General features: G+C 37.4%; 2 protein-coding genes across 2 annotated transcripts; both read right to left on the reverse strand.

The window, feature by feature from the left end:
• Positions 1-908: 908 nt before the first annotated feature.
• Positions 909-4,256, reverse strand: LOC120773634 (elongation of very long chain fatty acids protein F-like). The gene is made up of 3 exons (XM_040102642.1): positions 4,196-4,256; positions 1,619-1,806; positions 909-1,556 (listed from the first exon to the last, which is right to left on the reverse strand). Exons 1-3 carry the CDS (start codon positions 4,254-4,256, stop codon positions 909-911), a joined length of 897 nt encoding a protein of 298 aa, XP_039958576.1.
• A 7,735-nt stretch (positions 4,257-11,991) lies between these two features.
• Positions 11,992-19,027, reverse strand: LOC120773637 (small G protein signaling modulator 2). The gene is made up of 13 exons (XM_040102646.1): positions 19,012-19,027; positions 18,506-18,905; positions 17,324-17,543; positions 17,039-17,266; positions 16,471-16,975; positions 16,269-16,405; positions 15,865-16,024; positions 15,641-15,800; positions 14,556-15,582; positions 14,219-14,343; positions 13,976-14,155; positions 13,633-13,910; positions 11,992-13,572 (listed from the first exon to the last, which is right to left on the reverse strand). The coding sequence occupies exons 1-13, from the start codon at positions 19,025-19,027 to the stop codon at positions 13,484-13,486; spliced, it is 3,525 nt and encodes a 1,174-aa protein (XP_039958580.1). The 3' UTR covers positions 11,992-13,483.
• Between the last annotated feature and the right edge of the window lie 2,810 nt (positions 19,028-21,837).

Raw genomic sequence — 21,837 nt, forward strand, 5'->3', positions numbered from 1 at the left:
CTAATAAGTATATACTCAAATCACCATAAAATGAGCTCTCGATTGAAAATTTTTATATCAATTTATCCTCCTCTTGTGCTTTTTAAGCTTTTAAGTATATTAAAGTCACAGAAATAAGGGAATTAGTAAAAGCTTTTGCGCTCCAACTTTTTTAAATATTAAAGCTTTAAGACTAGCAACAAGTAATTAAGGTTTTTAAAGTACCCAGCATAAAGCTTTTAACAAACTCGTATTATTTGTCATCAGATTCTAAACTGAACCTTAAAAAGCTCTAAGCTTTATAGGCCTCGATAGCATTTAACAAACTTACATATATTATTTGTAACCAAAATCTGAACTAAAATTTAAAAAGCTTAAAGCTTATTATAAACCTCGGAAAATATATAAAGCTGTGGAAACAATAGTTCGGATTATAAAATGTTTAACGAAAGAACGAGTAAGCTTTCCTAAGGTCAGATCTGCAAAAGCCATTATGAAGAAAACTTTAACAGCTGTTATCACGTGTATACTACAATTTTCTTTGTGATGTGAGTCCATTTCAAACTTTACAAAGCTCCAAGCTGTTTAAGCTTCAACAATAAACCTCTAAAAATACATAAACATACGAAGACAGATTATAAAATAATGAATGAAGAAACGCGTAAGCTGTCATTGGTTCAGTGCTGCGAGTGAGACTCTGTAGACCGCTTCAAAAACAGTTTGCATCCCGCAAAGGGATATCAATTTTAATGGCACTGCGTTCATGGAAATTACCAAAGTCAAGCACCTTTACTGTAAATAAGACTATGAAAGCTCAACGGCACTAAAATATTGAACTTCGGCACATAATTAAACTTCAGATACGTCTTTCTAAACTAAAATAAAACTCTTCACATCAATTCAAATATAAGAGATTTATTTAAAAAACATTAATTTGTGTTCTTTTCACTTTCCACCAACTGCTCCGCACTAAAGTCTTCTTTCTTTTGCTCAGAAACTTGCTCAGCATTCGCTTGCGACACCAATTTTCTCTTATTCGGACGCAAATAAGCTTTATAATAGAAATCAGAGAATAGCGCCAGCATAACAATCATTTGAAAAGAGGCGAAACCCAGAGCCCATTTTGGAAATTCACACTCCGTATCGAGGAGAGCGTGTATGAAATGCAGCAGCAATAACAAAAACTGCGCAATTTGCACCTGAGTAATGTGTTTCTTCCACCACACCGAGTATTTCAGCTCTGGTCGCAGCGCCGATATGAAATAATAGAAATACATAATGGTATGTACCGCTAGATTCACAATAACTAGTGATGCGCCATGACCACCGGACACATAACGCACAGCGAAAAAAAGGCCACACGCCATCAGGATGTGGTGGTAAACATGAAGAAAGCTCACTTGGTGTTGGTGTTTGCGTAGCACAAAGAACACAGTGTCGGCGAAATCGACTAACTTCAGCAAATAATAGCCGTACGCGAATTTAAGCTCCAACATACCAAATTCCGTGCGCTGCCTAATGGGCATCATGCAAGACAAGCGATCGTAGGGTTTATGTAGCCAGATGATGTAAATTACCTGGAAGAAATTCATTAAAATAAATTCGATTCAGTTTTTCCAATATGCATCTGTATGCTTACCGAAATAAGCATGCCGCCATTGACGAGCACCTGCGCAGCGTTATATGCCAATAAGACGTACTTCAAGTCGAAAGCTTTGCGTTTTTCCATTATTTTCGGACCAATATGTTTGACAAAGGCATAGTAAGCGGTTGAAATGAAAATGCATTGCAGATAACTGAGTAGAAAATAGTTCTCCGAACGTTCATCTGAAAGAGTGTTTTAAATGGAACACAGATTTTTATTTAAGAAAATGAAAAGTTTATGTTTTAGCCTATGGAAAAGGACGGTATTTTAAAAAGTAAATGTTAAATGTTGAGAGAATGATGTTAATATATAGTAGTAATTCACATAAGGAATCATAAGTTCTTCAGATTACTTTCATGACCTATGTAAAATTAAATGCAGTTTGCGACATTCTTGAGACTTACTGAAGCGGTACGCACATACTTTTCGGCCAGAACGGAAGTGCTCAGTTCCAGTTTATCCATAACAGGAATAGAAGATCTCATTATGTGCTTTCAAGAGCAATTGATCAAAGTCCTTTCCGCTGCATATCCGTACATATATGAGGCCTTACATCTTTTCTTAAGACTTGACATTGACTTGAATATTTCCGCCCATTTGTACGATAGAATAAAATATTATAGTATACTATACATAACATAAGACTTAAAAGTGTTGATGTCAATCAGAAACTGTGAATCAAAGTGTCGGTTTTATCTGACCACCGAATAGATAAGAACGGAACAAGTGAATAGACAGCAAGTCAGATGTCTATTCGGTCCCCGGTTCCGACTTTCCCAAGCGACAATATTACCAGAAGCTGCACTAAAAAGTTCAAGGTTATCCTTAGCAGTAAGACTGAATGGAATGATTCCACACTCGATCTACTGCTTAGGGATAGTATAATCAAGATGGTTCGAAAACGTAGGAGGAAATTGTTGCAGGAGTCGCAGGATCACGCACCAAACTCTTCATACCTATGAGAAGTTTTCCGGCGATATTCAAGCAGAGGCCTTTGCCTTAAGTCGTCGCATAGAGATAAACCGCCAACGCAAATATCGCAGCGAATGTATAACCATACTTAGCGATAGTCAAGCGGCACTTAAAACAATATCTACATGATCAAATCGCTACTGGTGCAGCAGTGTAGCTGAACAGTCTATCGAAACGTAACCTAGTGTACCTTATCTCCAAGGTATGCGTCATGCCAAGTAGCTAATAGGTGGTTACAACCTCAGCAGGCTTAAATACGTAATCAAGCTATCAAGGGACAAACTCAGGCTACTTGTCGCATTCTACATCGGCTACTATAAGCTTAAGAAGCACTTATATATAACATAGGCCGAACTTCTTGTGCAAATTGCCGGTTCTTGAAACTGCAGAACACCTACTAATTGACTGCATAGCAGTCTGCGGACGCTGGTTAAAGGCTCTTGGACCGATATTTTCAAATAGGGATCACAACGCCGTGCATTAGCACCTAACAATATGTTGGAACTTATCAATATGCTATGGTTAAGTGGGTTGTCATACTGCAATTTTTTTGCCAAAAACTCATCCCATATCGTTCCGCAAACACTGCATTCGCCTGATTTAGCTCCGTGTAACCTCTACGCAACAAACTCAAAAGCCCACTGCGCGGACGCCATTTTGACACGATAAAAGTCGAAAGGCTTGAAGGCTGTACGGGTGAAAGACTATTCCGGGTGTTTCGAGGGCAGAAAAAAGCGTTGGCAAAAATGCATTTTAGCGAACGGGTACTACTTTGAGGAGAATGAAATTGATTTGAAATAGCGAACAAAGAATTTATATTTTATAAACAAAATCACCTTGCTTTTTGATCACAAAAGTACACTATTCATCTAAAAGACGAAGCCCGTTATATTTATTTCTAAGCTTTCTAATTTCAGAGGTCTGTGGCCAGATGCTTGCGTACTTGTATTCAAAATTTTATAAATCGCATGACGGTTATGCTCGGGGACTATCGGATCTATTCACTTTAACTTTTTATTCACAGCAATATTATCATTATGTCAATGAAGTTATCAGTGCGGCTTTAGGCCTGAAAAAAACAGATATTCACCATGCGCCAAATCTTAGAAAAGACCCGTGTAAGGAGGATCGACACGCACCACGTCTTCGTCGATTTTAAAGCTGCTTTTGACATCACGAAAAGGTGCTGCTTTATACAGCTATGTCTCAATTTGGTATCCCCGCAAAACTAATACGCCTTTGTAAACTGACGTTGAGCAATATCAGAAGCTCCGTCAGAATCGGGAAGGATTTTTTCGAGCCGTTCGATACCAAACGAGGTTTCAGACATGGTGATTCCCTAACGAGCGACTTCTGCAATCTGCTCCTGGACGCAGTACAAGCCGTGGAAAGCAGAGGAACAGGAAAACCTTCACTCCGTTGGAAAAGGAAGCACGATTGCCGCGCTTTTGCATAATCGGCTATAACCGCGTAAGCGTTTTTTACCCCAATAAAGAAGAAGAAGAAAGATGTTATTCAGTCATACCGCTGAATGTTCGATATCCAAAGTTTGACCAAAGCCGTTAATCCGATAGAGTCACATATATCCACTTTTCTCACCTTTATATTTCTCATCCAGCTCTCGGAATTTCTCCCATAACAATCGCAACAGCATGAACATTGTACTCCTTACTTTATTTTAGAGCTATTTTATCCAATATTTCTGCAATTTTTCGAAATGTGAAACACCAAGAACGAATGACTTCCGCACAAACTAGAATCATTATTTGAATTAAACTGAGCTTAGCACTGAAGCTCAAAATCAATGCCAGCAAACAAGAATAGGGAAATGCAGTTGCTTTACATATGTAAATATGTATTTCATGAATATAAACGCATCATTAGATGTTTAAGTTGCCTCTAAAAAACTGCAAGTAGAATGTATTATACATACATACATATATGCCATAAATATTTATATCCGTATGAATGTGTCTGACTTGAAACTTGTAAGTAAATTGCGTTGAATTTTCAATAATAAGATTAATTCTAGCTAAACCGTCAAATGATTGAAAGTATAGGAAGACATATTTTAGACAACATTTGAAGTTCAGTTTTATTAGGTTAGGTTAGGTTTGATTTGTATATGTAAAAAGCAGAATATAGCACTATAAATAAATACCCACTGTACAACTAATCAATGGTGCATTCATAAATATTAATATTTAGATCATTTGTACAATACTTATTAAGCCACTCAAGTCACTCATAAATATTAATGTTCAAGTTAAGTAAAATGTAAGGGGGCTGCGGCACTTGTAATTTGTAGTTAGTTCATTAGAAATAATTTAATGCAGAGAGCTATTCCAATAAGTTTCACATTTGCAAAGAGTATAACAGTTTTGTTAGATGCAACAGTGTAAGAATTGCCTGTGACGCTCAAAAGTATTGGAGACACATAGACGTCTTTCGAAGCACCGTTGGCGTATTTTTTCATATCGAACGATATAATTCCAATCTTTAGTCGAGATGAACATTTCAAGTTACTGTAAACAATACAAATAGCGCTCGTATGTCAAATCGTTTGAGTATAGTATGTATAGCAGATTGCACACTAGTGTTGCCAAATCCCGAAATATAAAAGACAACCTGCATATGTCACAATGACTGCATGTATTGTTTTCCGAAGTCTTGTCGGACATCGAAACTTAAAAGGGGTTTCGAAGTATAATTTTGTTACAGGTCGTCCCAGTCGACAGTGGTTTTAGGGACTCGGAATCTAAGCGGACTGGCCCCGAAAGAGATAAGAAGTTATTCATGTCAAAATCAACAGAATGACTGGACGATTTGTTCTCCGAAGTAATGTCTAACATTGAAACTGAAAAACTTTTCCGAAGTAATACGAGTATTTAACACCAGCATTGATATTTGAGAGTGTCATAAGAACTTGTTAAACAATTAAATGATTCTCGAACCTTTGGGAATATTTTGAAGATAATTTTTATCATAACCTTAGCATCGCAGCTTCTACGCTTAGTTTAAAAATGAAATCGGACTACAACAACGACGACTTAACATAGGACCACCATCGAAAACTTGTATATTGACATTTTGATAGGAAATGGCAGTATCTTGACGACTGACAACGATTTTAGGAACTCTGGCTATCAAAGTATTCTTAGTTTGAAAGTTTTTAATCACCAAAAGTGTACTTTAAGTCTAACAAATTTTTCAAAAATTCTACATTGCCCTAACCCCTTTACTGGCATAGAGACCACTTACGCGGTTATAGCGAGTTTACAACAGTACGGCAGCCGTTTCTTTTTTCGTTATTTGACGCCAATTCGAGTTACCAATTGCAGCCAGCTCCTTCTCCACATGATCACTCCAACGGAGTTGAGGCGGGTATTGAATCGAAAACATTCAAATCTGAAGCGTTCTCCTTCATCCGGATAACTTAACCTAGTCAGCGCAGAAACATAAATCGTCCCCAAACCTTTCTCTCGAACAGTGCTAAGGCCTACGCATCAGCTGTTGTCATCGTCCATGCCTCTGCATTATAAAGCAAGACAGGGTTGATGAGTGACTTTTAGAATTTGATATTTGTTCGTGGAGAGAGGTTTTTACTTCCCAATTGCCTACTCAGTCCGAAGTAGCACCTGTTGGCAATAGTTGTTCTGCGTTGGATTTCGAGGCTGACGTTGTTGTTGATGGTAATGCTGAATCTGAAATAGACAAAATTATCTACCACATCGAAGTTATGACTGTCAACAGTGACGTGGGAGCCAAGTCGCGTATGCGACGACTGACTGTTTGATGACAGGAGATATTTCGTCTTGCCTTCGTTCACAACCAGACCTTGCTTCCTTATCCAGTCTGGAGAAAGCAGAACTAACGGCGCGTTTGTTGATGTCAATGATATCAATCTTATAAAAGATTGTAGCTTCTCTACTCAGATCTGCAGCTCGTATTATTTTCTGCTTTTCTGCAGCAATAGAATGAAGAGGTCACACGATGGGGAGTCTCCTTGTCTGAGACCTCGTTTGGTATCGAACGGCTCATAGAGTTCCTTCCTGATCCTAACGGGGCTTTTGGTATTACTCAACGTGAGCTTACATAGTCGTATTAGCCTTGCGGGGATATCAAGTTCAGATATAGCGGCATAGAGGCAGTTCCCTTTTATGCTGTCGTTGGCGGCTATAAAGTCAATGAAGATGGGGTGTGTTTCCATCTTCCTTTTATGGGTATTTTCAAAAATTTTCCGCATGGCGAAAATGTATAGACTTTCCAGGCCAATCAGATTGTTAATCTTTCACACAATACACTCGATAGAATCTTATATGCGATCCATAACTTCAGTATAGTTTGGAAATCAGTCACAAGATCACCACTTTGAGTCCTACAAGAGTATACTAAGGTCTTGAAACCTTCCACAAGTCGCCGCACTTTCCTGTCAGCCAGCTGCTCAAGCTCTTCATACTCACGCATTTCAGTTTCGTGCTTTTGTCACTTTCATCATAAGAAAGAAACCCAATTTTTAAGAGAGAAAAAATACATTCTTATTTATTTCAGTTTCAGTTAAGTTAAATTTCAACATATAACTTCAACACAACACTTATGTCGTAACCATTTGTATTTAAGTACAGTTACTTGACTAAATTGAGCTGCTCAAAGCCAAATTCTGTCAACAATAGTAATTATGTATTTGTTTGTGCTTTTGTGTGCCGCTCTATTTTTGATATTCGTAAAAAGTTTCTGTAAAATTTGCTTGATATTCGAAAAAAACAAAAACAAAAAATATTTTACAATTTAGGTACAAATTTGCAAACACTTCAACGGTACACTTGATTTTATTACAGACGCGTCATAATATAAATGTCTATATATAGGGCAAATAACACCATTTGAAATATATATATATGTACATATAAAAACAGTTATTCATATAAAAGGTAAATAATACGATTGTACATACATATAAATACATAGATCGGTATCTAAATAGTTAGCTTAAAATTAGTTAGTTTGTATGTAGGTACATGAGACATTAAATATATTTGGCAACTCTCATTAAAATCGGTGTTTGTTTGTGTGTGTGTAAATATAGATATTTGTATTTGTAGTGCAAATAGTTGATAAAAAAATAGTTATTTTAATATGTGAGATTATTTATTAAATTGACTTCAAACTTGACTTCTTAGAAACCTCAAAAACTTTACATTTAATGAAAAGATATTTTCGCAAATTAAAGCAAAAATGTTAGTTATACAAAAAATATAAACAAAATTTGTGAAATCACACTAAGAATATATAGTATTTCTATTTAAGTATAAACTATATAAAATAATGGGTTCGCAAATAATGAAAACCCAAACTCAATTCATGTTAACCACTTAGTCTCTCGTAGTATTTCATGTCTAGATTAGGATAATTTCATTGGCTAATCCAGGGATCAGACTTGGACTACTGTATGCAGTTCTTTTTGAAACCATAAAAATAGAACAGATGCTGTCAGCAAAGTGGCTTTTTGGTAATATAAATTTTTGCTAAGGAGTTAATTTTTTACCTACTTTTTTCCTTAAACTTCGATCTCGTGAACGCGAGAACAAGAAAGAAGTGTTAAGATATTTCTATCGCGTTCTTCAGCCTCTACAGCTTCTGTACCTTTCATCCGGTAAGATGCCTTACAGCGTGAACGGCGATAGTGCAATAGCCTATGAGATCTCTCACAACTTTCAAAAGCTGGGCTTACTGAGGGCAAATAGCACACTCGATTTTTTACGATCGGACTTGTGTCAAATATATCGTACGACAGCATAAGAGCCGATGATAGCTCAACGCTGGTGAAGATTCCGCGAAGCCCAGCTAGCCAGTAATAGAACACGAGAAGAGAGTGTAACAACGACCCGTTCCTATTCTGCTAATAGCACCGCTAGGGCGCCTTTCCTTGCCAGCTCGTCAGCTTTACAGTTCCCTGCGATTCCGTTGTGACCTGGCACACATGCTAACCACTACCTAACTAGCCTTAAACGCAGCTTTAATATTTACTCAAATTAGAAAGAATTCCATTAAAGAGAGTTATGTGTTAACATTCATAAATCACAAAAACTTCCCTGGCACCGAAGCTATAATATGCTCACAAATAAAAAAAAATCTTCATACAACAACTTAATTTTCATCGGTCGGTTTGTATCGCAGCTAGTGAGCCGATATCGACGGTTACAACAAATGAGCAATTTCTTGGGAAGAAAATGAGGGACTAGTTCGCATATATACTAAACCCAATAAGCTCGTGACGCTTCGCATTTATACCATTTTTTTTCTTTCTGGGTGTAACAAGTATCTTGGAACATTTAATATACCCAGTTGAGTATAAGGAGAGAACACTTCTTCAGTCTACTGAACGGCAGTGAAAACATAACTTCTGGAGATGGTGAATCCAATTCCCCAATCGATGACGATGGAGCAGACGTTCCATTGCCCGGCCATGAAGCAGTTCGAAGCAATTACACATCTAAAAAACAACAAAACGGCGGAGGTCGATGAATTGCCGGCTGAGCTATTCAAACACGGCGACTAAAAACTGATATGGAGCATGCATCAGCTTTTTTGTAGAATATGGAAGAACAAAAGCATGCCCGATGATTGGAGTTTAAGTGTGCTCTGCCGAAACCACAAAAAAGGAAACTCCACGACCTGCACAAACTACCTTGAAATAAGCCTCCTCAACAACGCATGTAAGGTTCTATCGAGCGTCTTGTGTGAAAGGTTCGAAAGCTTAGATAATTTCGTCTACCTTGAAACCCATAACAGAATAGGTGCCAATAGGTGCTACTTCGGACTGAGTAGGCAATTGAGATAAGAAGTTCTCTCTCGACAAACAAAAACCAAATTCTACAAGTCACTCATCATCCCCGTTCTTCGATATTATGCCGAGGCACGATGCCAAATCTTATACGTCGGCCTTACGAGTTTTCGAGAGAAAAGTTCTGCGGAAGATTTATGGTTCTTTGAGCATTGGCAATGGCGAGTACCGCAGTCGATGGAACGATAATCTGTATAAGATATAAGATGACAAAAAATAGTTTAGCGAATTAAGAGACAACGACTACACTGGTTAGGTCATGTCGTCAGACTTTCTGAGTTGTGGTGTTCTTTTCAAAACTCGGTAACAAAAGAGCCCAATAACTAGTAGTTTTGATATATAGTATATGTTAACCGACTTGATAAGTATAGTGAATATTTTACATATGTATACAAATACGTGTAATTATAAAGGTATAAAAGTTCTGTGAAAAACTAGTGTATAATTTTACATAGGTTTTTATTTTGAGAGCTTTGGTGAGAAGTTTTCTGTTACCATTTTAAATTTAAATTATATTAAAGAGTCTAACTATTTATACCATATATATAAGATTTGCTTCAAAAAATTGTAAAGTGGTACATAGAAGATACATATATATATATCGGTAGATGTATAAATTCTTCAGTTTTGTGATATGGAAATTACCAGTTCAAATATAATCGGTTTGCAATATAACGATATATGTATATATATAGTATATATAAAGTTTTTACAGCTTAGCAGTTTTCTAGTTGAAGAGAGCTGTTCAAAGACTGTAAAATAAATATTTATTTATAGTTTTACACTTAAAATTTAAATGAAATGCTTAAATATGAGCTGTCACTTAGCTGTTCTAATAATGTTACTCTTGAAACAACATAAGTCGCCTTAAACTTTGGTAGGTATTCAACAACTCGTCATAAACATATTGTATATCGTCACCCAAAATTCAAAATAATGCAACATCACTTTCATGAGTTTGCAGGCGAAGGAAAAACAACATAATAGAAACTACACTTGTTAAAACAAAAATTCAGTATTGGTGATGAAACGGTTATATATTGGTTATGTATTGGCTATAAACTAGTTATATCTGATAGCGGCAGCTGAATATTTTTTATGCTATATAACGGGTGACCTATCGCCGGAAGTTTTGGCCAAAGTGATGAAAAATGCTATAAAAAGAGCTCAAATGACAATCAACTGTGGCGGCAGTCATTTACAGAATATCATATTCTCGACTTGATGTAAAAAATTAAAGAGACCAAATAAAAATAATCCACAAGCAGAATCAAAGTTTTTCATTTTTTTAAAAACATTTTCATTTTCCAAAAAATATCGCAAGGTAATTTTTGCGCCATCTGTTATAAATATGTAAAATGATATAGCGAATCATAAGCAATAAAAACCAATTTCAAGTTTTTTGATGATACCTTCTTTTGCATTTCAAGTGACGATATGTAGACAGTACAAATTAATCAAAAAAGTTGTTCAATTAAGTTTTTGTGTGACTCAAAAAAATTTCCTTTAAAAATATTATTTTTGATTTCTTTCTATTTTGCATTTTTCTTTCAGTTTTTTCATAACTTTTGCTCTGTTACTAGGTATACTAAGTATATATAAATATTTTCGGAAGTGCGCACATAATTTTATTATTATTTGTAATAGTTTGTTTTGTAATAATTTATTTTCTTCGTGTTTAAATTTTTTTAGATTTTGGGGTTTTAAACTTTCTACTTCAATAAAATTCATCGAATATTTATTAAATTCTACTTTGATTGTTAGTGGTTCACATTCTAATTGATATTCAGTATACATACTCAGCATTTCAGATGCTTCTCTTCTGCTCTATTAACTAGTCACTAGATATACAGTAGACGTTTTTCTTGCGTTTGTGAGTGTAAGGAATGAATTGTTGTTATTATTTGTTTTTTAATTGTATTCTTTTGCTGTTTTTTAGCATTGAGCTAAACAAATATTTTTTTTAATATGACTGAAATAACAAAAAAAAATATTTTTTGAGGACTGAGGAGCATAAAACATAAATAATTAATTTAATTAACTAATTAATTTCATTATTTAATAAAATTAAATTTTCAATTACAAAACTTTTTCCTTGCAAATTTTCAAACTATTTTTTAACGAAATTAATTAATTAATTATTAATTTAATTAATTAAATTAATTAATTATTAATTTAATTTAATTAATTAATTGGTTAATTAATTTAAATAATTAAAAATATTATTTAATTAGTTTCGGCTTTCTTAACGAAACTAATTAATTAATTATTAATTTAATTGGTTAACTAATTTAAATAATAAAATATTATTTAATTAGTTCGGTAAAAATTGTTTGAAAATTAATTATTAATAACTTATAATTTTAATTAATTTACTTTATTTAATTAATTAAATAGTTCCGGTAGAAAAGACAAATTTTTGAAATTGGAAAAAACATTGAATTAATTTAAACTATGAAAATTGTACAGTGTAATAAAATGTAAACAAATGTAATTAAATTATTTACTTTCTTTCATAATTAGCAATAAAAAAAATTATAAATTTCCAAAAGAATATATAATAACTTAAACTTTGTATTACTTAAAAAGATGAATTTTTATCAAAAATATTTTATAATTGAAAAGTGTAACATAAACTCAGGCTAATATTATGGTTTTCAACTCAACTCAATTTTGGTTGAAGTTTTGAAATTCAGTGTCATGATTGTTAACCCAACCGATCAAAAAAAAAATAATATATGTTGAAGTGCTGCGAAACATCAACTTTTTTGCGATATTACAATTGTAAACTCTAAGTCAGTTGTTGGCTAGACTATCAAAAAATTTCAACTGGTACCAAGTAGTTGTAATTAAATATTGCATATGGTTATCAACTCAAGCGGTCAAAAAAAAAATCTGTTTAAGTGATATGAAACATCAACTACTTTGTATTATTACAGTTAACAACTCTGTGCCGGTAAGGTTGACTAGAGTATAAAAAAATTTTCAACTGGTACCAAGTAGTTAGTTGCAATTGAACAGTGCTGCGTTTATTTACGAAAAAAATTGATCGAAAGTGGAAATTTGGTAAAAAAAAATATATTTTAATCATCTTGTTGCACAAATACATGGAAATGTTACATATTTCTTGGAGCTCGTGAAGTAAAATCCGGAAGCTGGATGAGTTGACCGTCTCAATTAATTTGTAAAAGCCTCAAAGCGCTTAGTGGATTTCTAGGGGTCTTATGATCTATCATATAGGAGTTTCAAGTAACACAACGGATTAGCGTTCTACGCTGTCCAACTGAGATCTCTTCAGGATCGATCTCTTAACCTAACCTAACCTAATTATCTGTCAAATCTTCAATTTTTAGGTTGACAATTTCAATGAATCTTCGACTGCAGTTGAAATTCGTGGTACCAAAAAAGAGTTCAGAACAAGATAAATTGGTTCAACTTCAATCCAACTGAGTGTAGTTGAAAACCGTAATTGAAATATTAGTAATTTTTACATATTAGGAAATTGTTTTTACATTATCCTTTAGTTTGTACAAAAAACAAATTTCCGTTTTACTTTGAAAAATTAATCTGGCAATTTTTTTCTAACATTCACAGTATTTGAAGACATATTAGGATACATTTATTCAGGGAACTATGAGTTTTACCTGCCTTCTTTTGTTTTATTATGATGTGTGTGTGTGTTTTTTGAATTTGTTCATTATATTTATTCATACTTTTAAATTTTTTTATATTATCTTTTACTAATACAATTGTGTGCTAATTTAATCAAAGTATTTGGTAAATAAATAAATTTATTTTTGTATCCTTTTCCGCAAATAATTTCATTTTTCTAACAATTTTACTAAAGTATTAAGTGCAGAAAATGATTTATATGTCTTTTTTAGATAATTCTAAATATTCATATTTGCCTCTGCAAATATCAATATATCTCATTTCGCTATAGTAACTTTACTTTTGGAAGCCACTGTCAGTTGGCGCTCGTTTCACTCATTTACTAAACTTCATGCGATGATTACCTTAACTTAACAACAACAGTAAATAATTTATTTATTTTCGATTATCATTTGCAACTGCAAGACAAAGCTGCGTGCCAATTGCAGCACCGCTTGGGCATTATGACGTTCGGCCATTTCTGAAAATAGTTAAACAGTATTAAGTTAGCTCAGAACAGCAAACCAAACAAACGGCTTACCATTAAAGAACTTGATGACATCCGTAAAATCCATGCTGTTCGACAATATTATGTCACGATAAGTCTCCAGTAGCGCTAGAGCGAGGAAGAGCACGAAATGACTGGAGGCCACATGCTTTGCCGCCCAAATGACTTCCCAGGTAGCGAAGACATCATCATAGACCAACTCACGCTTGAAATCGAGCAAGAACCAACGATAACAAAAATAGAAATGTGTGTAGTCGCCGTTCGAATCCATTAGGTCGTACATCTCCGAGTCCAAAATTTGTATGAGCGAACTGTAATATTGATTGAGAGTTCAATTTTGTGCTACAATTGTTAAGGAGGGGGCAATTTCACTCACCGCATATTCGCAAAGTGCATGTCCATGGCGCCGCCATTCGGAAAGTTCTCGATCATGCGCTCCATAAGCTTGCAGAAGCAGCTATAGCAGAGAGACTCATCGTCGAATATTACGAGCAATGGTGCGACCAAGTCACACATGCCCTGCATATAGCCGACGTCCAAATGTTCCCACACATAACTATACAAAAAGACAGAAATCTTTTAATCAAAGCAGAAGTCAGACTAAACTAGAAGCGCTTACGTGGATATAACATTCCTGAGTTTGTCCAAATTTTCGTTGGCAAAATACCAGTAATTTCGATCGCAGCGTTGCACATCTTTTTCGATGCGATGTAGGTTCAATCCGAATTGTTCCAGCAATTCGCTCTGAAATAGTGAAATCAAGAACAAAATATGAAAAATAATTAAATTAGAATCAGTTGCTCTAAGCGAGCATGCTATTAGAAGATCTTAAACTTCTCTAAATGATCTTAAACTCTTCTAAAACTCATTCTCTAATGTCAAATATACTACAGTGACTTAAAAAGTTATTTAGACCCCGAATTTTTTAACTTCTCTTGGTCATATAATCAACTTACACTATAAACACCACCATTCGAGCTTGCCGGTGAAACGCATGCCGATTTCGGTTCCTGTAATGCATCCATAAAAGAGCTACTACTCACAGCAGCAACTTCCGCATGCGCCTCCATAGATCCTTGTTCCAATAAAGTTGGCATCTGTTCGCATTCCGATTTTACGTCCGGCAGCCAATTTGCCACATCAATGGAAGCATTTGTTACAATAACAGCCGAAGGTCGACCAGCAACATTCGCCTCTACTGTTGTCAATTCACGCTCAACTTCGTCGGCAACGTCAAGTTGTGCTGGCAAGTCGTCCGCACTCAAAAACTCTGGACTCAGCACGCTCTTATCTCGCTCTTCGGTGGAATTCAAATTTGCCGATATTGATGTATGCAGATTCAATTCAGTATAGCCAAAACCAGCGCCAACCGTTTCATATGAAGACGAAGATGGTGAGGTCTTTTCGCTCTGGCCGGGTTGTGTGCACTCGTCAGTTGCTTCAGCTGGCATTTGCTCGCTTTTGTTGCTCTTATTCGAAATTGGTTCATTGACGCCCGCATCAGTGACCTGCTCCTTTGGCAACGTATCTTCTTCTTTTGGTCTGTAGCTATCTTTATTTACCATGTCTTCTTCATCCTCATCCTCCATTGTTTCGTCTACATTTCCCGAGTCTGTGCTTGTCTTCATAGCACGTGGTATGGGTTTGACGGTTAGGTAATTTTGTCCATTTCCTGTTGCTGCCTCGACTTGTGCTTGCCGTTGTTGCTCTTCGTCGTACTCTAACTCACCAGGATCCGAGATATCAGATATATCTTCGAAAACTTCATTCTCTAATTCACCCTCGTCAATATAGGCGGCACGCACAGTCTTATCATTGCCACTATTGCTACCCGAACTCAGTTTGGCCACAGCACGTGCCGTCTTCTCCTTTTCTCTTTGCTGTACAATTGCATCCACTGCCAACCACTCGCTCATTGTCGTCTCGTAGTAATGTTTGCAGGTCTCATCTTGTTTCTGTCGCTCCTCTGGTGTCGAGCCAAAACTGTTAATATCAACACTTTAGAAACTGTTTAGTTGGTATTTTGTTTTTGAAGACTAACCTGTAGTGTCCAAGCAGATACGGCCATATTTCCTTTCGCAGTTCTGGGCACACCCCACCAAAATACACAAGCCGATAGACGTCTACTTCGTTTTTAACAACACCATTGACATTTAAAGCTTCCCAGCGTTCTTTTGTTAGCCCATCCTCATCGGCTTTTACTAAACGAAGTGGTAAGGTTATGTTTTAAAAGACAAAAGACATGAGCACTGTTTTTCAACTTACATTCCGGTGTTATGCGTCCATTTACCAACCCTGAGAGATGAGTGCGTACTGTTGACAAGTGTCGGCAGTAGGCCAGCCAACCATAAAATGCTCTCGATATTATTTGTCTTCTCATTGTTGAGCAAACCATCTCAATACTCGTGTTTTGTTTTGTCTGGACCTGCAGAAAAAGACGTGGAGTAGTCAAATTTACAGGACGATCTTCAGCACATCATTAGACCCTGTAGTTTTGAGGGAAGAATACTGATTCTTATAAAATATTTAAGTGGATCCTCACTCAAAACGCTTGGCTGTGAAGACCGACAGCTTTGGGTTTCCACACATGGAGCTTAAATATTAAGGTCAAGTATTCCCAGTCCAAAAAACGTTATCAACATCATTTGTAAAGCTAAGGATTTACTTACCAATGGAGATTCCAGCGGATGCTGATCCATAGAGAGACTCTTGCTAGAGCAATCACTCGATCCAGTTGTTGAACAGCTGCTCAATTGCGCACGACGTGGAGTGCTGCGCACAAAGTCCAGTATGGAATGAGTAGCAGCTGAAAACAGTAAAAAATATGTCATGAAATATTTTTCAGTCTATTAATAACACCGAAGACCTTACCAAACTCCTCATGTTTGCTTTTGCTCACAATGCGAAAGACATAATCAATTGGGGTCTCATCAAACGATTCCATGACTGAGGGTAAAATACGCCTGCGTACACTCTTCGGCCATGGAAATATTTTGCCAATGCCACGTTGTGACCAAAGCGGTGGATCCAGCTGACCATGCGGCAGTAAGCCTGTCTCCAAACAACTTAGGAACTGTTGCATGTGTCCACCTTCGGGAAAATGTATCGGCGGACGTTGCACACCATCCTGCCCGACCAACACTATAATGCCGCCACTATCCTCACCACGATTCTGATGGCAATGCACGTACACAATCTCATCTACATTGATATTGAGTGCATAGGCCCAGTATGACTCCTTATCCTGTTCCTCATTCTCCTCCTCCTCCTCCTCATTGTAGCCGTTCATGAGTTGATTCGGCGTCCACTTAATGATGAGCGTCTGCACATGTTGATGTAGACTCAAGTAACCGGGCATTTTCTCATTTACGTCTTTCTACGATTTTTGAAAGAATTAGAAATTAAGCTTTCATATTATAAATCATTAGCATTTATTTACCGGCACCACATAAACATTATTCTTTCCATATAACAGTGTGGCTCTGGAGTTTTGATGCAACGACTCAACGTAATCTTTGGCCACTGTAGTAGAAGCTATGGATTTGAAGCCTGCGGCGGTGGTGCAATCGTCTGTGCTGGTATTTAGACTACGTTTGAAATTTAAAATTGGTGCTCTTGAGCAAGTTGAGGAAGAACGACGTCCCGAACTGATGCGGTGGCGTTTAACCTGTGGGGGAGCAGATATTTCCAATAATTTGAAATCATAGATATTTGATTTACTAACCAGTTCGTCAGCGTGCGGATCGGTCCAATAGTGATCGGCAGTTTTGGCTCGTGTAAACTCCAACGCACATGGTCCAACCAAAAGCGAACTCAATATGGAGCCATAGTCTGAGTCTGCTACAAGTGAGTCGCGATCGTAATAAGTACTAGCGTTGGCCACTAAGTATTCAATTATTTTAGCCAACTTCTTTTCGAACAAAGCCAAGCGGATCCATAGGTATCTAGTTAAGAAACGAATATATTTATTGTATATCTGTACCTCGTTATATGCCTAAATCTTTCCGAAACTACTCTATCACTCTCTGCCTCTTCCTTTTCCTATTTAGGCCTCCCTCGTTTTTTACGTTATCATACCAAAATAAAGTAGAGAGACTTTCATCGAATTTGGGATAACTATATGAAGCAGCTGACGAGTCGGATACTACGATTTTATAATATCTATCGGATCTATGTAATGGGTAGATTACTTTCTGGAGTTACAAGTTCGACAAAATCTAACAAAAACTCAGCTAACTTCGCTTCTTGAAAGCTACATAGATTGTTATAAAGTGATCAACCTCGCGTTATGAACCGACGAACCTTACTGGCCAGCGCCAAAACTGCTCAACGCGGAGTTCCTCAGTCTTCTCAAGAAGTTCGAGGGGGTAATAAGCCATGACTTGAGTAGGTCGCTCTAAAAAGCTTAATTACGGATGCCGGTACGGTAACTGTAAATACTAATATAATGAATGAGAAAGAAGGAGACGACCTACGGACCGTGGAGATAATCCAGGTCTTCTTGAACCCAGCAAACAATATGGGTGGATCGTCAATTAGCAAATCTGTCTTCAGTTTAGAACGGCTGTTCGAGGAGGAGCGGAACGTTAAGGAGGAGGGCACTGAACAAGCCTTAATAGTATAGGCTAATCTCCAGCATGCTAAGGCGTCTTCCGCAAACCTATACTCTGTCTGGAACGGTATGGAGCGGACGTTGTCCTCATCTAGGAGCCGTGGCTGAGCAACTATGGAATTACTTAATTGAGTACGAAAAGTCTATGCTGAGGAGTCAGCCATTTAACCTAACCTGCCAGAGAGCCTCGAGTGCTTGACTAGATATCATATTTAGAGAGAGAGGTTTATGGTCAAGACATCAAAAAGTATGCTATATACCTAATTCTACTATCATTACTTCAACCATACTCACTTCATTGACGCCATCGTGATATTGGAACCGCTTAAACTCATCGTCGTGACCGAAGTGCTGCTACCCTTTTTCAACATCGGCGGACGATTTACACTATCACTACTAGATGATGAACGTTTACTTGGATCGGCTGCTTCGATTTCCAACACTTTCTTGCTAATACATTCGGCATCTTCACAGGTTTTGGCGATTTTATGTAGCAAAGCTGTTGTGGAGGAGGTCTTAAATAAACCTAAAGCACGTCGACGCAAACCCTGACTCAAACAAGCTTCGACGGCGGCGCATAACTGTATTACCGAACTGCTTTCTTCGTGTATGTATTTCTTGGTGACAGCCTCTTCCATCAGCTGTTTGACCTCCTTTTTAACAGCGGCAACTAGACGCTCCTTGAGCTCGACTTCTGTAAGGAAGAGAAGTTAAACAAACAACATTTTAGGAGTGCTATGCTTAAATGTGCTTTTGGAAATTAAAGTAAAGTCATAATTATTCTAGAAGCATCAAATTACCATCAACGTCCAACATTCCAGCGAAGATTTCATACCCTCATAAGGATATTAGCTTATTACATTATCACAGCACAAAAATTTCTGAAATGAGAACTAGCCTTAGTCACCAAATCATTACGACTCCACCACTCCGATGTCAGTAAAAAATTTCTGCCATCTGCGCGTGTGGATACACCGATAAACCGTTACACAAAGTATTGTGCTGTAGCCATGGGTGTCCATGTGTTCCGGCTAAGTGCAGACTTGCCGTAATTGAGTATGCGCTCGTATAATTTTTATGATTGAAATCACATAAAATTTCGCCATTACCGACATCAGCAAACTTAGCGTCAGCTAGGGTGGCAGCGGCGCTCAGTCCGTTAGTTGCTTGGCTGGACGATTGGTCGACCGGTCAGTGGTCGGTCGGACAGCAGCAGTGGATCAAAAGAAAGTCCCGGCGTTGGCAAGGAAGCCCACAATGTCAGCGCCGGGTGAATGACAAGGAGAAAAGTAATTCAACAACAACAACGATACGTGAAATATATAAAAGCATGCTGGCTGCATGGCGCGACGCGACACAGCAAGCGTTAAGTACTAAACACAGTCATTAAGCAGTACACAAGCGTCGCAGTCAGCCAATGGAGCAACAAGTGGCTAACCAAAACGTGCATTGACCGTTAATTGCTGCCGCATTACTCATAAAATATTATATGGATGTGTCGTGTATGTAAGTGTTGTGTGCCGCGCCACAAAATGTTGCAGCTAAGTTGATGAAACGAAATATTCTCGCACACTTTCCTTCCGGGCATTTCGCTTAATTGTATTATTTACGAGGCGACCCATAAAAGTTCGCTTAAATAACCACAAAAAAGTAGCTACTTTTTCAACAGCTGGCAGGATTAATATTCCGAATAAGAACTGTGGAACTGTTTCAGAACCCATGAGCTATGTATATAAGGTGATTTCCAAAGTAAACAGGACATTATGCAGACATAGAGGCCATTCAAAAGGCTTGCCAACTAGCTAAGACACTCGTTCGACATGCTTTTGGACCGTGCAAAAAGCTGTATTGAAGCAGAAGGAGTCTTTTTAAAAAATAAATTGATTTTTCCGAAAAAACCATTTGTTCTGTTTTTTTAATGTCCTGTTTACTTTGGAACACACCTCGTAAATAGATATTAAATTTTTTAGACCGGAGACTTGCGCAAGAGATTACTTTTTCAGCTATTAATCCGGTTTTGTTACGTTTCGGAAGACCCAACTCTAGCACACGAGGGCAAGATGAAATATCTCCTGTCATCAAACAAACAGTTGTCGCACTCGCGACTTGGCTCCCATGTCACTGTTGACAGTCATAACTTCGAAGTCGTAGATAATTTTTTTTTCTTTGAACCAGTATTAACATCATCAACAACGTCAGTCTCGAAATTCAACGCAAATGACTCTTGCCAATATGTGCTTCTTCGGACTAAGTAGGAAATTGAGAAATAAAGTCTTCTCTCGTCGAACAAAAACCAAACTCTACAAGTCACGCATTATTCCCGTCCTGCTATATGATGCAGAAGCTTGGACGATGACAACAACTGATGAGTCGACGTTACGAGTTTTCGAAAGAAATCTTCTGCCGAAGATTTGTGATCTTTTCCACGGCAACGGCGAATACCGCAGTTGTACGAAATAAACGACGCCATTGATATAGTTCAGCGAATTAAGAGACAGATGAAAACACTCGAGTTCTGAGAGTCGAAGTACCCGCCGGGGGAAGCAGAGGAAGAAGATTACCTCCACTCCATTGAAAAGACCAGGTGGATAAAGAAGAAGAAGACGAATACCCGACTGTCACCTAAGCGATTCGGTTGACAAGTCCGTTCTCGTTGCACAGTATCTTTCGGGTACGGATATCTTGTCTCAATCAACGATCTAACATCTGATTTCCTGACTCTTACCTTTCAACTCTACTATGAGGTTTTGAAGATAAAAATTAACTCTTTCATGCGAAGTCGACGTGTTATTGAGCACAACCTTCCGATTAAACAAAAGGGAGGGAGAATATTTCATGCTGTGGCACGCTTTGTGCAGCCTATTACGTAACAACCATGGGGATCCCGAGTAATTAATTTCAGCTTTCCGTGTACAAGGTTTGGTTGGGTTATGTAAACAGGTTTATATTCGTGGCGCCAGGAATAATTCCACTTTGACTGCTAACGACGCGCATCAATATTAAAACTCTTCGGCTTGCATTCGTCCTCAATCATCATCCTCCATCTCAAATATCATTAACATTGAGATTCACTTCGAAAACTGTTTCAAGGTACTCAAGCAGATGAAGCTCCAAGGTACTCTTTATATAGTTATAAACTAATAAGCTCTCACTAATCCCAAAACCGAATAATTTAGCTGTTCATATCCCTAGAAAATATTTCTTCTTTGGACAATCCCAACTTTAAGCAACAAACATATTTGCCTTTCATTAAACATATACCGACTCGACTGCTCTCTACACAATGGCAAGTCTCATCGGTGCCGGCTTCTACATATGGGAGATCCCACTGTACACAACAAACAACAGTCCAACAAATAAAAACAAACATTGAGTCACTCAATCACATCAAGTAAGTTGGACAACGACCCTGTGCACATTTGCAACGGCAGTGATTCCATACAAGCATCCAAAGCACCTACTCCCCAACCGCCAACCCTGCACTGCGCTGGAACATTATCACGCGGCTGGTGTTCGGAGACCCACGTCTGCCGCCCATTTACGTGCCCTCGGCGACGCCAACACAAATATGGCACAATGTCCTTCGTCGGCGTTTTGTTGATGCGACATTGACGATTATGAGGTGA

The sequence above is a fragment of the Bactrocera tryoni genome, chromosome 4 (assembly GCF_016617805.1).
Source record: "Bactrocera tryoni isolate S06 chromosome 4, CSIRO_BtryS06_freeze2, whole genome shotgun sequence".
Taxonomy (NCBI): domain Eukaryota; kingdom Metazoa; phylum Arthropoda; class Insecta; order Diptera; family Tephritidae; genus Bactrocera; species Bactrocera tryoni.

What these genes read in the sequence shown, in the direction of transcription:
- LOC120773634 (XM_040102642.1), bottom strand. Translation starts at nt 4,256, where the DNA reads ATGTTCATGCTGTTGCGATTGTTATGGGAGAAATTCCGAGAGCTGGAT. An exon ending in GCTGGATGAGAAATATAAAG is followed by an intron (nt 1,807 to 4,195) that starts GTGAGAAAAGTG and finishes ACACTCTTTCAG; the next exon opens with ATGAACGTTCGGAGAACTAT. An exon ending in ATGGCGGCATGCTTATTTCG is followed by an intron (nt 1,557 to 1,618) that starts GTAAGCATACAG and finishes AATTTCTTCCAG; the next exon opens with GTAATTTACATCATCTGGCT.
- LOC120773637 (XM_040102646.1), bottom strand. An exon ending in ATCACGATGGCGTCAATGAA is followed by an intron (nt 17,544 to 18,505) that starts GTGAGTATGGTT and finishes TTTCTTAACTAG; the next exon opens with ATACCTATGGATCCGCTTGG. An exon ending in ATAATGTTTATGTGGTGCCG is followed by an intron (nt 16,976 to 17,038) that starts GTAAATAAATGC and finishes CAAAAATCGTAG; the next exon opens with AAAGACGTAAATGAGAAAAT.